Source organism: Balaenoptera acutorostrata, chromosome 7 (assembly GCF_949987535.1).
Source record: "Balaenoptera acutorostrata chromosome 7, mBalAcu1.1, whole genome shotgun sequence".
NCBI classification, from domain to species: Eukaryota; Metazoa; Chordata; class Mammalia; order Artiodactyla; family Balaenopteridae; genus Balaenoptera; species Balaenoptera acutorostrata.
Genome location: NC_080070.1, coordinates 73,262,628 through 73,279,353, shown reverse-complemented (window position 1 = coordinate 73,279,353; position 16,726 = coordinate 73,262,628). Strand labels below are relative to the sequence as shown.

Here is a 16,726-nt window from a genome sequence, read left to right as displayed (position 1 = left end):
CAAAGTTCTTGACATAAAAGAGAATGTGTTTTAATCTTACCATTAAATATAAAGTTTCAGATAGGGTTTTGGTTTATAACACTTTTTTCTTCTATTCTTAGTTTAGTAGAGTTTCTATTCTGGAAAGGTACTGCATTTTATCAAATGTTTTTCTGCATCTAATGAAATGATCATATTGGTTTTTCCTTTAGTCTGTTGACAGGTGACATTCACTCATAGACTTTTTCCCTTTAAGCATTCTGGTGAAATTATTTCTCCATAAAAGAAAATCCAAATGGCTAATAACATATGAGAACCATTCAGCTCCACCAGTAATCAGTGAAATTCACATAAAAAAGTAATGTTGTGCCATTTTTCATCTCTCAATTTGGTAAAAATATCTAAAATCTGACAATATTCAGTGATGGCAGGGGTGTGGGAAAAATGGTTCTCACATATATGATTGGTGAAGCATAAAAATAATCTCTACTCCATTTTGATTCAGTGCCCAAGGAACATGACTGGGCAGTAGATAATGAAATAGAAAGATGTTCTCTTCCCTTGTCTACAAAGCAATTTAATATATTTTCTAGTCATCTAAAAATGAACTCATAAGGTTTTCTAAAGTTATATCCATATTCAAGTTTAGCACTATCTGCTGAAAAAAAATTTTTTTTTAAAAGAATCATTAATCTTTCCAGGATAATGATGTGGAGGTAATTTTCATTTAATTATTGGGATAATGAATAGTGAGAGTTGACTCGATTAAAATCTGAAGGAAGTGATTTTAAACTAGGGGCATTGTTTTTATTATGTTTAATCATCAGTTGCCTGAGATTGTTTATACTGTTTTCCTTCTTACACTATACAAGTTAGGTTAAGTTGATAACAAGGTAATTTTTTTTAACATTTTTTGTTCATCTTCAGAAAAGAAAACAAATGAGTGTTTTCAATTTACTGTGTTTATAGCTTTAAAATTATATTCCTTTGGAAATTTGCTTGAACTAATCCTTATTTCTTGGTAATGGTTAATATAAGAATGAGAAACTTCTGAATCCAAGGTCAACCAACCCTGATTTTTTCCATCTCAAAATGATTATTACAGCACTTAGAAACTTAACTTGGATTCCTAATGATGAGAAAATACAATTGGCAGCATTTGCAAAGTCACTGAAAGAACATGGGCATGCATTCATTCCCTGTGCTCTACTAAGCTGAGTTCAATGGCTAGGTTGCAAAATTTTGTTTTATTATCCAACTCCTTTTTTGGCTCATATTTATATTTTTAACCAACTCAATTAATTTTCTGAGCCTTAATGCCCTTAATTTATCCTAACTTGTGCTGAGTTCACACCTAAACCAGGGCAAAAGGACTACCACAAAAAATTATGTGTCTTTTCCCCACATATGTTATATCTATTCTTTTCATCATTCCTCTCCCACTAAGACATAAATATATTTATTTCATTCTTCTCCTTGAATAGCTCTGTATACAGATTGATTCATTCCTTCCATCTGTTTTTCCTTAGTATCTCACTCTGTGAATTCCCTGTTCTGACATTTTACTTCAGATAATTTTTAAAATTACTGATACCTTTGGCATTCAAAATTTGATCAGTAAAGTGTTTACAAAAAAAAAAATCTTCTTTCATTGCCCCCTTCTCAAAGAACATAGCCAATTAAATAGTGACTGAAAAAATGAAGATGAGTTCTAAATAGCAATGCAAGGTGCAGAAATGTTTCAAATTGATACTGTTGTTAACCCAAAAATCCATTCATTTTTGTCCTTTATCTAAGAAAACTGTCTTTACATAAAAAGTATCACAAAGAGAAAAATAGGATTAAATGTGAAATGGTGTTTGAATAATATAAAAGTACACCTGTAATCATCTGCACAACCAAATTTACTCTTCTCCTTAGATAAAAAAGAGTGCATTTACATTCAGGCAGTCTTAAATTAGCTATTTCACACAACATTTTGAATGCAGACACATATCTTATGAAATTTCTATTGGTATTATTCATTGAAAAATCAACTCAAGTAAGAATATTCCAAAATTCCCTTTGTTAAGAATAATTGAAACATTTAAAGGTTCATATACATATTGTCGAAGCACTGGGGATCATTCTTGACTTACATTCTATAATGAATAATTTAAATTTTTGAGTCAAAGTTTCTAACATCCTCAAAAGTCTGTATTTTTCAAATTTACAAATAACTGAGGACTTATTTTCTACATAAAAGAAGGAAACATTTCAAAAAATCAAAAACAGACTGTGTACAATACCACTGTACTAATTAATCATTCATTCATTCATTTAAAAATAGTCTCAGGGATCAATTATGTGCTAGGCACTGCAGGGAATAAAAATAGAGGTAAAACATGATCCTTTTCCTCTTGGAGCACATAACTAATTGGGGGGGGGGGAAGGAGACACACGTACATAAATAACCACAGTATAAGACAGAAAATGGGCATGTTCTAAGGGAGTAATAAAGGATTATTGGGGATGGAGAGGAGAGAGAAGACAGAGAGGAGAGAAGAGAGATTAATATTATGACTAGGGAAGTATTGCAGGGGATTGGGGAAAATTTAGAGATATAGAGACATTTGAACTGGGCTTTGCAAGAGTTAGAATTTCTCCAGTTAATACTAGGTGGAATAAAGCAGAAGGATATTTCAGAAAAAGGAAAGAGCTGATTAAATATATAAACAATAATAACAGATAAACAAGAAATCTAGCTTAAAAATATAGCTGTCAAGTACTCAATAAATATTGACTGAATAAGACAATCCTTGGAGAAAAAAAAGAAGGTAGCTGTTAACTATTTTTCACAGCTACACTGTGAATCCAACAAAGCATGTTGGCCAGGAGTCTGGCTCAGTCCCAGTCTTCTTGAGGCTAGAGAAAAATTGTAGCTGACAGCCTTCCCCTGGCTCTCTCACCTACCCGCTAATAAAGGTTTCCCCATCCTTTCCACAAGGCATGTCAGTGGAGTTTAAAATAGCCTCAGAACACTTCCTGCTCTATTCTAATTGTGCTTTCATTCCATTTGACTTAGACCAATTGGAATGTTGAGGGAAAACCCCATGAGGCATCAAGCATGTGAGATAATGTGTCAGTCCCTCAAAAATGTTTGTGCATTCTACTATGTGTAACCATCATTGTTCCCTATCCATGAGAGAGCAGAACATGTGGGGAAAACAGCTCCCAGCACACTGCTGTTTCTTCTTTTTTAAAAATAGGTCTATCACCTCCATGAAGTACTTCCTTGCTCAACTATTGCAACAATTTGTCACAAATCTATTCACTAGCCAACACAAGGAAGATTATGTATTCCAAACATTTTGTTTGTAAGTTACAGTTCTACAGCCACCTAACAAGGTTGCTATTTGACCCATGATTTCCCTGAATTAAGTAACTGGCATACTGTAGGCGCTCAATAAATACTGTAATTTATACTGTATTTTATACCCCTTAAAAAATGTGCAATATTGTGTTCATGAGAAAATGTTCTCAGACTTCTCTTCTTCCCTATGAGGACATATTGTTCCCCTTCTTTTTGGCCCCCAAGGAAGAGGAATTATTCACTAAACTACTAGGATGGTTCATACTGCCTGGGTAAGAAGTTTCAGCACAGTTGAGGTAAGAGTTTGAATAGAGGCAAAGATGAATCTTTAGGAAGGAGCAAAGGTAAGGAGTTCTACAAGGTCCTTAATTTCCAGTCAACAGCATTAATCCTAGGAAGAGCTCAGCTGATTCAACAGTCTCTTTGGAAACTAGAGAGAATCATAGCCAACAGCCTTTCCCTGGGGCTTTCTGATTGACATGCTGATAAAAGTTCCCCCATTCTTCACATAAGGCAAGTGGAAGCTAAAACAGCTCCATAACATTTTCTGTTCTTTTCTAACTGTGCTTTCATTCTATTTGGCTTAGCCCAAATGCATTGTTGATGGAAAATCTACTTTCATTGGGAAGATGTCCTTCATATCTTAGCATCCTCAAAAGGCTTTACTTGACTACCATAGCTAATACCACCCCTGCTACCAGTCACTTTCTACCCCATTTTTCTATTTTGTTTTCCCTTAGTACTTATTACTATCTAAAGTAGCCTTATCCATCCATCACTCAATTGAACAGTCTACCATGTGCCTCCTTGTCCTATTTCATAGGTAGAGTCTCTATTCCTAGAACAGTACCTGGCTCATGGATGACTCTCAAATATTTTTGAGTGAAAAGATGGACAGATGAATGACTGTTTTGCCTCAGCTTCCAAAGCTTCAAACAATTACATCACCTTCCCCAAACCTTCAACCTGCTAATTAAGAGTGGTTGGGATGCAACTGGTGCCTATAATTGCTTCTACTTCCACCCTCTGAATTTATTTACATCTTGGCTTCTTTGAGAATACACTTGAATTGCTGTGTGTTTCCTGTTTTTGTCCATCATTTTGCAAATTCTTAATGATCAGTGGATTCCTTATATTGAGCACAAGCACAAAAATATTTATCTTTTAAAAAGATAATATGTTTTTTCAGTCAATAATTGGTAACAAAATTATGAATATTCCTACAGAGCTCTAAATTATTCATTCTAAAGCATTTTGACTAAGGTGTAATATGAAACATACCACTTTAACATTTTCATCATCTAATGATGAGTTAATAATCAGGAAACACGAAATGTAAATTTAACAGATTAAAATAACAATTCTAATTTTAAAGCAAAATATCAATTACTAAGTTCTGAATTAAGTGCACAGTTTAAGTAAGATAATAGTTCTCAAATGTGAAACTGTACATTTTACTGTACATGAAATCTGTTGGGCTCATCAAGAGTTAGGTATACGAAAACAACTAATAGAGGCTTGTATCAACTTTTAAAAAAATATATTAAGATTTTATTTCATCTATTTAAAATCAGTAACTTACATGAATGCATCGTAATTATAATCTTTTATAGCTTTATTTTATATATTGCCACAATAAAGCCAGAAGCACAGATGATATATTTTACAGGCATTGTAATGTATTATTAAAAGTCATTTAGGATGCATATTCACCTATTTTTCCACACCTTATAGCCAACCTGTATATTTACTGTACTTAAAACATGCAATTGTCTTTCATAAACCATCTCTTAAACCCAATCTTCATGGGATTTTAAAAATAATCTATATCTACTAGAGGAATTTAATAGAATTTAGACTTACTAGCTTTAAAATTTTCTAATATTTTTCTTAATAACAGAGTCATTCTTGCAAAGTAAAAAAAGAAAAAAAAAGGTTGTGCGTGTGTGTATGGGTGTATAAAATGCCATTTTCACTGGAAGGGTCAACAGCAAGGAGCCCTGTTTATGAGCCATATTAACACCAAACAGAGAGCTTAGCAATGTCTGTTTCTAAAAATAAACCCTGAGTGTCTCATGTTGTCATCATCAACCAGAGTCTTCTGTGCTCTGTGACAGAAAGCATCAAGGCTGCCTCTCTGCCTTTCCATAAGCATTATACATCACTATCCGAAGGCCTCCCCTCTCTGTCAGAGTGGCAGTGATAAAAAGAATTCTGCAATCACCCTAAGCACACATTTAAACATTATTGCCCCTTAAGCAGACAGTTATCATGTTGTTTTGGCAGCAGGAAGGAATCTGTGGTTTCACTTGAATGTTATTCTTCTTTATTTAAACTACTAGAAATAACCCAAAAATGACAGAATGCTCTTTCTATAAATAATCATTCCAGTGTAGAGTTATATTAGGAGGTAACTCAGATGGCATGATAACGCCTAACAAGCTAATCTTAGACCTGCGATGCCATAAGATAGAAATACGGAGCTAAGAATAACTGACCCAAAGGAGTCAGCCTGCTAAAGAGAGCCACAGACATGTGGGCATTTGCAGATTTTAATGCATTTAATGATCTTCTGAAAGCTTCTTTCCCTTAGGAAGGCAATAAATTATGTTGGTCATTAACATGACAATCAATAATGCTTTTACAATGTATTGATTCATAAAGATGGCTTGAGATCCTCAGAGCAAACAATTATAAAAATCAGTTGATGGAAACCAAAGAGTTGGGTCTTGAATATCTGGATTAGCATCTAATTGGTGAATTTTATGCATAAGCCACCTATAGAACATACAATATTCATCCAAAGAAATAAAATTTAACTTAAGATAAAGAAAAATGTAATATCAAATTGGACACTTCCATCCAATTTTCACCCAAAATGTCCAAATTGGACCCAAATTGGACCAATATATATTCAAAATAGGCAGAATCTAAATTTTGTTAGATCATTCCTTGGCTCAAAAATCTGACATTGCATGTTGAAAGCAGGACTTGAGTGGAGACGCAAACTTTACTAACCTCTCCTTGCCCCCATTTCTAGGTAAAGACCAGGGTGGGTATAATTCAAATACTTTGGTTGAAAGAAACTGAGCCCCACGGAGCTAACATTTGGAAAAAAAACTTTCTCCAGCTAAAATACATTAATAATCGTGTTCTTCTGAAGTGGTATAAACCTTACCTTTATGCTTTGTGAGATGTTACTGTGAGCAATGGCAAACTGCATTGGGAATATTGGTTCTGTCCACAGTGTCTGCTCATTACTCCATGTATTATCAATCTCACGGAATTCTGGAGGTTGCCTTAAGTTGGTCTCAGCTCGGAATCTTGTTAACTTACTCCAATTTAATTATCAAGCTCTGGAACTGTGAAGTAAGGCTGTTCCAGAAAACCTTTCAACAGATTTGCTTATGTGTGCTGTAAACCTCCCAGGACTAAGAAGTGTACCTAGATGTTTGTCTACAAGTACAGCTGACTCCACATTTTTAGCACCAAACAGATGTGAAAAACATTATCCTATGCTAAATATTTTTCTCTTTGAGAAAAAGTGGCAGGGACATGGTAAACAAGCATAAGTTCATACCTGACCCTGCCAGCTCCTAGTCATGATGACAAACCATCAGTAAGTTCACTGAAACTATGTCCTCATCTGCAAAATATGCTACAACTACTGTATACCTCTTCAAGCTGTGAAGAGTATTAAATGATAAAACAATGCCTGGTACAAATAAGCTTTGAAACATTAGCTCATTATATCAATAATAAGAATGACAATGATTTTTTTAAAAAAAGGTGAGAATATATAGGTCCAATCACTGACCTCCTAAACTGAGACTAAACAACTGGATCAGATCAGAGTGGAATGTGGCAGAAAAACCACAAAAATGTTAACTAATACTGATAATTGTTATTTCTAATCTAAAATGAGTAGTTCCTGATATAAAATCACAGACTCAAAATACATACTTGAATTCTATTTGTAAGCAGATTCAAAAAACATCACCACAAATAAAACTTAAAATCGAGTTCAATTCACCAAGAGCTTTTCTAGTTCACCCCATGTGGAGTTCCCTGAAAACTTTCTGGGTAAACATGTTTCTACTAAAGCAAGAACTCCCAGGCCACAATGTAATTTAATGGAAATTCAGCGAAATTTTCCCAGGTTTCTTTTTTTGCTTGCTTTTAATTTCGAATTTTGAAAAAACTACATGGCATTCTCATATTTTAACCGAGTTTGGAAATGTCGTGCCTTAGCCATCCACCAAAACTTACCTCGAATAATTGAAAATGACATCCACATGGCTACAATTGTGTCAATACTGAATATAAATTACGAATTGAACATCTCAAACACAAGTGGTAGACCATGAGGGGAAGAAGCAAAAAAGTGAAGTTCTGGGGTATTTCCAACCTTATCAACATGCAAAGAGTTTAATCACAAGTAAATGACTAGTTACACTCTGTGGTTTGGTAAATTTCCTTCTTCCTTCAACGTAGTTTTCATTGGATTTAATTATTGGGTATTTTTAAAACACCATATATAAAAGGCCCATCACTATGGAAAATTTAGCATGGAAATAATGAATAGAACTGATATTTTTATAAAACATAAGAATGACTTAGTTTTGTATTCATGAAGCACCTAAACAAAATGTTCTCTGATAACACTTAAAAGTATACTCGTTTAGTATTGTAAAAACACTTGTTTAAATTAAATTTGTTTTGTGCAACTGACTTAGTGGAAGAAGAATGGAACTAGTGGGAACAAGGTATTTTCTTGTCCTTTCATATCCCAACTGTCAATCTCCCAAGATTACAAAAGGGAAAACTGTCCGTTTTAAGGGCATTTCGCCTCCCAAGCTAATAACCACTAGCACCTCAACTTCCTTTGAAGAATGGGATAGACCATGGCACTGACACACTGTTTTGAAGCACATGCCAAAATATCTTTGAATTTCATCTAAAGTAGGCTTGTTTTAAAAGTCATTTTCATGGGCTTTTATTCCAATTAAATTGTTTTCAAAGTATTCCAATTCAGGAAAAAAAAATGTTAAAATGTAGTTACCATCCCAGATTGTTAAAAGTGTTCATTACTCTGAAAATGTAATAACTGTAACAACATACTGGCAAAGAAATTGTATTCTGAATATTTTAAAGAAAACCCTCCTTAATATACCGAAAAGTTTACATATTATTAGATAAATTTCTGTTAATGTTTTCTGTATCCCTCAAAGCCAACAAGAAATGAATATTTTACTCAAATTTCTAATAAATGCTTGTAATGCACCAGTCCACAATGTTGATTTTCCTCCTTTCTAAAAAAATGACTTGCAACCTAGAGGCATCCAGTCTTCTTCCACAATTAATTTCTATTCAATACTATTAAAAATTTTTATTGGTGTTTAAATGGATGCATATCTTCATGAAAATGAAGTAACAATTCAACTGAAAGAGAAATTACATAGCCCACTTCCTTCACTTATTTGTATTTTGAGAAATTACAAACTAAAGAAAATTACAAAGAAGAAAATTCCAACCACCAACAAACACTGTAGCAAATACTGTGGTGCCTAGCCAACATCTATTCTGCTCACCCTTTCTTCTTCCTTATAAAAACTAGATTATTAGCTGTAGCCTCCACCCTCCCTGGCTCAGTCATGGTCCTAAGGAGCTATCATAGGGGTCTCATTCTTCTTTTCAATGACTTGCTAATATATGGGCAGATGATGCTCTTTTGGTCAATAAGTTATGAAGGAAAACCTGCTAGAGAAATTTGGGGTAAGAAACTTCCTTCCTTAAGAAAACATCCAAGGAAGCAAAGTTTTCTCATCTATGTCTCTGGAATTTACCGTGCATGTAGACAATGCCTGGAACTGCTACAATCAATCTGAGACTATTGGAGGAAACAGACTTAGGACGATACAAACTCTCAGGCCAGCAGAGAACAGTTTGAAGAACCTGTTGCTATTACTGACCACCCTGGTGCTGCCTGAGTACCATGCTATTTCACTAAATGATAAATTCCCTTGTCATTGTTACTTCGAATATGATTTTCTGTTACTCGTGATGGGAGACAACCTAGCTTATATACCTACTACTTACAGTTAATCACTGTTAGTATTTTGGCATAGTAGCTTCATGTGTGGGTGTGTAAGAAACACTTTAGAAAATATATGCATATTATAAAAATTCATACACAAGGCAAAAACTTATGACAATGGAAACCAAAGCTCCCCTCCGACCACCTCCTCGACCACCACCACACACAGTTTTTCCTGATTTCCTTCTATTTATATATGAATTATTATGGGATATTGGTAAATAAAATATACTCATAAAATGAGATCATATCACCAAAGTTACTTTTATTTAAAAAACATTAAATTTAAATGAATTTAATAATGAAAAACTGTAACTGAAGGGACTATAAACATACTAAATGCTTCCTTCCTATATGAGGTACTATTTCCAAAAAGATATCTCTAAGATTAAATGAAGACACTACTAAAAAGAAATCAGTATTTAGATCTTTTTTTTTAACCACGTGTTTCTATTTTAAGCAGCAGGGAGTCTGTCCCTGCTCAGAAAGGAGATGATATTAGCACTTTCACACATCCTTGCATTTCACCTCTCCCCAGTGCCTCATATGGATGAGAGCTTTATGAATATTTTTTCATTGCCCTACTTCATAAAATTTGCTTTCTCTCCTACAAGCACAATCTCATAGTTGTTTAAAAAGGATTCAATTTTTGCCCCATTAACCTTACTATGCTTTCTCTACTTCCGACTGGATTTCATTTTTTGCTTTTGTTTCAAGCTCATTTTTTCATCGAGTGGGTTTCCCTGTCAAGCAGTCTAGGTCATGTTTGAGAATGTCGAACTTGCCTACCTATTTTCTCTATACTTTAATAACATCTGCCCCGGGTGGAACACTGTGTTGTACTTCTTTTTCAGCTTCAGAGATTTTTCTCCATTATCTTCTGGCACTGAGTGCTGGATAAGTTTGATAAGCCTTCTAGAGTTTCACACATTCCCTTCCTCCTCCCTCTCCCCCACCGTAGATCTTTGCCTTACCTGCCTGAACCCCTGAGGAATTATTTATCATTTGAAATTCAATAGCCCAGTTAGGCTATGTCTCTGTGCTGAGCACTTGCAGCAAATTTTCCTAAAAGACGGGAGTTCTTTCAATCTGCAGATTTCTTTTTCTTGTTTCCTTTTCAGTGAAATAATCTTTCTTCATTTTTACAAAGTGATCTTCTATTTCAACGTTTTGGAATATCAACTTCAAGGACATAAATAATCTTTTCATTACATTGTCTTTGTCTTTCTTATTATGGACTTCTCTCCAATTGCTTTAATCCATTTTCCTTTTTCATTCCCTCTGTCTCCAGCCTTTCCCCTTTGTTGGTAAAGATTGTCACTGGTGCCTATTGTTTCCCGCTATTTCTAATGAGTATTTCTGTTCTATAATTATCATGTTTTCATTCTAAATTTGTTTCCCTAGACCTAAAATATCCTTTCCATCCCATTCTACTGTTTTATCAATATCATCTCATCTCTGAACTCTTACTTTATGGAATTTATTTTCCTATTAAGGTGCTCTATTTGTGGGGAGCAGTTATTAGACAATTCCATGGATTCAGTGAAGTCGATTTTCTTCTTTCTTGGTGGGATCTATAAGATTAGCTGGGGAAGGGTATTTCATTGCAAAGAGCTATGGGTCATTTTTCCAATTTAGAGTGTTGCTCTGAAGTCTTCATTTCTCCGGAGACGCAGCGTTTGTTCACCTTCCTCCATTTCACCAGTTTCTCTTCCAGAATCCTTTCTACTATTCCTCAGTTACAAGAAAAAACACCACCGCCACCAAAAGCTGAGGATATCCACTCAGTTTGCTTCTCTCCAGATACGGGAACGTTAGTGAGAATTTTCAGGAAGTTGTCCTCTTGTCAGTAAAATTCTAAGGAAGAACAGGATTCAGGCCCTGTTAAGTCTCTCTGTTCTGATCAAAGATCCCTGCTTCCCTTTTTCCCTTGACTACCAGTTTCTGAGATATGTTGCATTAGGTCATATTTTCTTCGCTCAGTCAGTGCTGAGTATTGTGTATGGGGTTGGGGGTGGGTTGCTGGCTTATACTATTTTAGGGTCACTTCATCATCTATCTGTGGTGAGACATTATGTCATACATTTCCAAATTTCTCATCTCCAAAATCAAAACTCACCATTTTAAATTCAGAATTTGGGCTTATTATATTCTTGTGAGGGGTTTTATTGAATTTTCTTACTTAAAGCACATAGCAACAATTATGCCACCTGTGTCACCCACAGGAAAAAAAAATACTCATTCTTGTCCCCATTCTCAATGGGCCTACTTATATCTAGCTTTTTGATTGCTACGTATCAAATATTTCAATTGATAACAGCCTTGTAAGTGAAGATAACCTGAGTTAGAGAACAGCAAAAATAGTAATTATGGGGAATACCAGAAGTGATTCTTGACATGACAGGAGCATTTCACAGACTTACATTTTCATAATTAGATTCTGCTTTCCAAGTAGACATAAATGACTACTGAATCTAAAATGTTCCTTTTCCCTCGACAATACACACCACGGAGATAAAAGGATTCTGAAAGGGTGAAGAAACATTTTCCTTAAAAGAAATTCAGAATTTGGATTTAAATGTTTTTCTTTTGTACCCAAAAATAAGAATGCAGAGTGAAAACACGACTTTTCCTTATTGTAAACGTATTTTACACTGGTGCTGTACAAACTCTAGGAAATTCTTTCATAATAATCATTCCAGTATTGTCTGGAAAGCTCTGCTGTCCAACGCATTAAGCAACATGCCTGGCAACAGAACACCCCGAATTCTGCCAGCTACTGCTGAGTGACCTGAGTCAATGTTTGCACATGCTTCAGCTTCTGCCAGGTATCACTTATATTGGCCCACACAAGCCACAAAAGTGGAGACTGACCTGGCAAAATGTGTCACTCGTACCAAATTCCGAGATTCAATATTACAAAGCTTTTTATTAAAAAGATATTAACAGACTACATTGTAGAACCTAATTCTACTTTAGATGTCTAGCCTGGCTGGGTCAATATTAGGGGAAAAAAATGGAACCATATAAAACACTTGCAATTTAATAGTATATAAAGAGCTCTGAAGAAAAAAGTCATCTAGCTTAATGCATAGTATCCGATACAACTAGAAAAACAAATGGGAACTCTAAAGCAACGACTAACAACAAAACAAAGCTTTTTAAACAATTAATCTCAAGAAATCTGCTGTTGGGGTCTCACTGTTCAATTACATATTCTGCAGCTTCTTTGCCTTTGGCTATTAAGAAGACATTTCACAGAAAATACACACATACCCATGCTACTCTGATTTAAAGTCATCATTTGCCCAAGGAAAGAATTTAATTCTTATCAGAGCAGGGAAAAACAAAACAAAAAGCTGATTTATAAGATAACTAAAGAAAATTTATCAAAACTAAAAGTCATTCCCCATGTGACATGCAATCTAGCTCCTCTGGCTCATTGAGCAAGATAGACCTTGGTATTGAAGAGCTAGAAACCCAGGTTCATTCATTAAAAATAGCAATAATAACAGTGAGTGCACACGTTAATGACATGTTACCTTTGAATTTCACAGAAATGCCAAGAGGTAAGCAGGAGGACATCATTATTCTTCAGTTTACAGGTGAGTAAACCAGTTCCACAACTGGTTAGCAGCAGAGCTCTAGCTGGAACACAGAGCTTTCCACTCCTGGAGCAGTGCCCCCTCCACCCTGCACTGCTACAATATATCTTTTTCTCTTTCAGATCCAAAGACTCCATCCATTTCTAAGCCTATCAATCACATCCCTGCCACTGGTCCAAAAGCTAGTTGAACAAGATTTGTAGCTAAATGTGGACAAACACACCCTTAATTTAGCAATTAACGTAAAGGGCAAACCCTATTGATACGGGTCACCAGCATCACCATCTCCTCCCCCTTCCCCTGTATCAGTGATACCCAAAGTTTGCTGCATATTAGAATTGCTCAGGATTTTTAAAATCCCAATGTCCAGGATGTTTCTAATACCATTTAAATCAGAAACTCTAGGGGTGGACCCAGACATCGGTATTTTGTAAAATACTCCTGGTGAGGCCACCTTTGAGAGCCACTGTCTCAGAAGTATACAATAAAAACTAGGGGAATTAAATTTAAGGGCATATAATAATATATTAAACAAAATCAAATGTTACAGGACATGGTGGGAAGAATGCAAATGTTTTTATGTTTCAAATTTTAAAAATAAGTAGAACTTGGAGTTTCCTTATTTATTATCAGACAGGTTTGGGAGTTGATGTCAATTGACATCACTTTTCGATTAACAGCTGGTGCTTAAATGTTGCTTCCTGTAAAACTGACAATAGCGCAGACAGTCTCAAGCGCTTCCCTGCTTGAAAATACTGTTGCTTTGTATAAAAATCATTAAATGTCAGGAAAATTGCAATCTCAACTGAAATTGGAGTAAATTTATGTATGATTATCAAAGACGCTGAGAAACAGGGAAGCTTGCAAACACCTGTAGCAAGGTTCAATGCCAGCAGACAGTATCTGCTTGAAAGGCACAGCTTTGTTTCTACTACGTGAAAGCAACAGTAAACTTGTAACACAGAGGTAAGGACTAAAAGGAAAAAGTGTAGTACTGAAAAGACATCTAAAATAGTAATTTTCATAGAGTTGATGGATATTTAAAAAATAAAATGCTAAGTGACCAGTTCCATCAGAGACATGCCGGCTGACCCCCCCGCAAGCTTTTGTCAACTTTACAGCCACAAAGATATAATAAACCATAATGAAATTCTGGTACGTTTACTTTCGATAAGCAGGCACTACTAATTAATGTAAGTCCTGTTACTTAACTGTAAACACACCAAATTACACAAAATTGATATTTTATTCTGATTCATTGAAAAATTGGGGTCAACAGAAGGACCTTAAAATCGTCCTAAGTAACCAAGGTTTAAGAAAACTTGCTTCAAACATAGATCCAGAGATGAGAAGGTGTTCAATACTAAAACAGACATTATGCCAACCTGTGGAATATTTCTTTCCATTCTAGCGCTAACAAGTAAACGCTGCTTTATGCCGCATTCTTATCATGGAAATCTAGGTGGTGATCTATAATTACGATTAAGTGCACATAGGAACACAGAAGATGTGAGGGAGAACTTTAAGCCAATTTAGATGGAAGCACTCAGAAGAGAACCAAAACAAAAAGTCCCCCAAGCTTTAGGAACTAGCTGTAGGGAATAAATATGAAAAGCAACAATTACAAGTATGTGCCGTCGCCTGGAGAGTCTGCTCTTTTAACAAACAGAAATTGATAAAGTTGACAAGCTTCATCTTCCATCAGCACAGCTCCTTGAAGGCACAAGCACATACACGGGGAAACTAAAAATCGGAATCTGTTAGTTATTCTTTAAAACGTTGCACCTGCATATAACACCTTTATATGTGTGTTATGCCGTCGCATCTGCCTGACAATGCTAGACTCCCCAAATGTTTTGAAGAAACTTAAAATAACCATCTGCTAATAATAATTTTATTTCATCCTTAAGCAGTTTCATTTTGGGCTTAGGAGAAAAAGCCACATTAAAACTACCTTCACAACTCCTGTAGCAAACACATTTCAGAAGGTAGGTCTATAAATAGATGTGCTTCTGTAGGCACACTGTAAATATAAAATCATCCGTCTAGAGGAGACTGCAATGTAAGCTGCGGCCCCGATATGAACTTACCTGATTATTTTAAAGTCCCATTAGAATACGCTTACAATCAGTACAGATCTCCTTTTTCTAGTGGCATAGTCAGGCAAAACACCCCCAAGTACATTTTACTTATCTCAGTCCCATCCTTCATCAGAAGCTTAGAGATTTCATTCAGAAGCAGCCTGTCCCTGAGCAGACTGAATATTCACAGAAACAGTAATGGAAGGGATCTAAAACCCTCCAGACGCCAAGAAAATAGCAACATCAACACCAAAAAGCAGCAAACCCTTAACAGAGGTGCTTTCCGGAGCTTCATTTCCCAAGTCAGCCCCTTCTCACACGTAAAAGGTCTCAGTTATGAAAAAAGGGTCTTACCTGAGCTGATCATACTGTGCATTCTCTGCTGAGCCAAGAGCTGCTCTCGTCCAGCCACCCCATCTGAAGAAAAACACGAGTCAGTCTCGTAAATTGTCTGCAGCATATTCCAATCACTCTTACTTCAGCTACTGAAAGATTCATCGCTGCTCAGTATACGGGCCCCAGGAGTTACCCTGGCTGGTCCTCCCTCCACCCCGAGGAAAAGAAGCAGAGGATCAGCTTCAACAATGGTTTCCTCTCTGTTAACACACACTTTTCAAAAGACCTGGGCACTTTTCCCACGTTACCAACCTGTGTACAAAGCAGAAAGGACCGAGTGGATGCTAAGGCTCTCTGGAGTTTAGGCTACACCGGAAACTAAAAGCAGGTGGGAACTAGGAATGTGCTTCGGGGTTATTGCTTTGTCAAAATAAGTAGAAAAATATTAACTCTACCCACGAGAAAAAGAAACCAATTAAACCTGGCTTTTAGTTCCTCACGCTGCTAGAGTTTCGTTGTTAAGAACCGTCAGTCAGTCCTTCAAGTGGCTTCAGCCGGTGCCCTTCTCCTATCTGTTTGTGTGTGTCTCTTCCCCCTCTCTGGTCTCTCTCAGCTCAAGTTGGCTAAAGCTAGTGATAATGCATTTGCATATGAATCAACAACAGCATGGCCCACAGGCACAGAAATAGAACAATGGTCGGCCTGAGCCAAAAATAGGTCAAGCATGGCCGAGTGATTGGAGCCTGCATTAATGCATTTAAAAATACCCCAGCAAACCCAGCTGTCCAGCCTCTATCTTTCAAACCATAATTCTCTATTGCAGGGCCTTAAAAGCAATTAACTCTTTCCTCCCTCCAAGCTTGCTTTACACACTGTTTCCATACTGGCGATTCGCTTCCAAAGAAAGGAAGGGGAAAAAAAAAATTAAGAATCATAGTTCTAAGAGGGCAAATGCACATACATTTCATTTCATTTTATTTTTGTAGTATGTGTTTTTGGAAGAGAGAGGAGAGAAGTGCAGAGCTCTGTATTGGTTCTAAAATAATACTGGAAGCTTTTGCTCATAATGTGGTTTCTGCCTCACCCACGCTCAGCAATCCTGGTGTTCTATTTTTGTTGCCTGTTTCTCTGGCTACACTGCAGTTGGCTGTAGCACTAGAAGCTTTTCTGCCTTCTAGTTTTAAGACTGACAGGAGATTTAGTAGAGGTAGTTTCAGAAAACAAGCACACCCCAGAATAAAATGTTTATGAAGGACTAGCTTGATTTTTTACTTGC

General features: G+C 36.0%; 1 protein-coding gene across 11 annotated transcripts in view; it reads right to left on the bottom strand.

The window, feature by feature from the left end:
- The window catches only part of HDAC9 (histone deacetylase 9), a 572,450-nt gene extending 556,350 nt beyond the window's left edge, over window positions 1-16,100 (bottom strand). For 3 of the 11 annotated variants that reach the window (XM_057549727.1, XM_057549721.1, XM_057549720.1), the window contains exons 1-2: window positions 15,932-16,085; window positions 15,469-15,531 (exon numbers count right to left, since the gene is read on the bottom strand). In XM_057549727.1, coding sequence (XP_057405710.1) covers window positions 15,469-15,490 — 22 coding nt within the window. In that variant the 5' untranslated portion in view covers window positions 15,491-15,531; window positions 15,932-16,085. Of the gene's footprint in view, window positions 1-15,468; window positions 15,532-15,931 lie in introns of those variants that run through there. The other 8 variants (XM_057549729.1, XM_057549719.1, XM_057549724.1 and 5 more) reach the window with 8 other exon arrangements.
- Window positions 16,101-16,726: the final 626 nt, after the last annotated feature.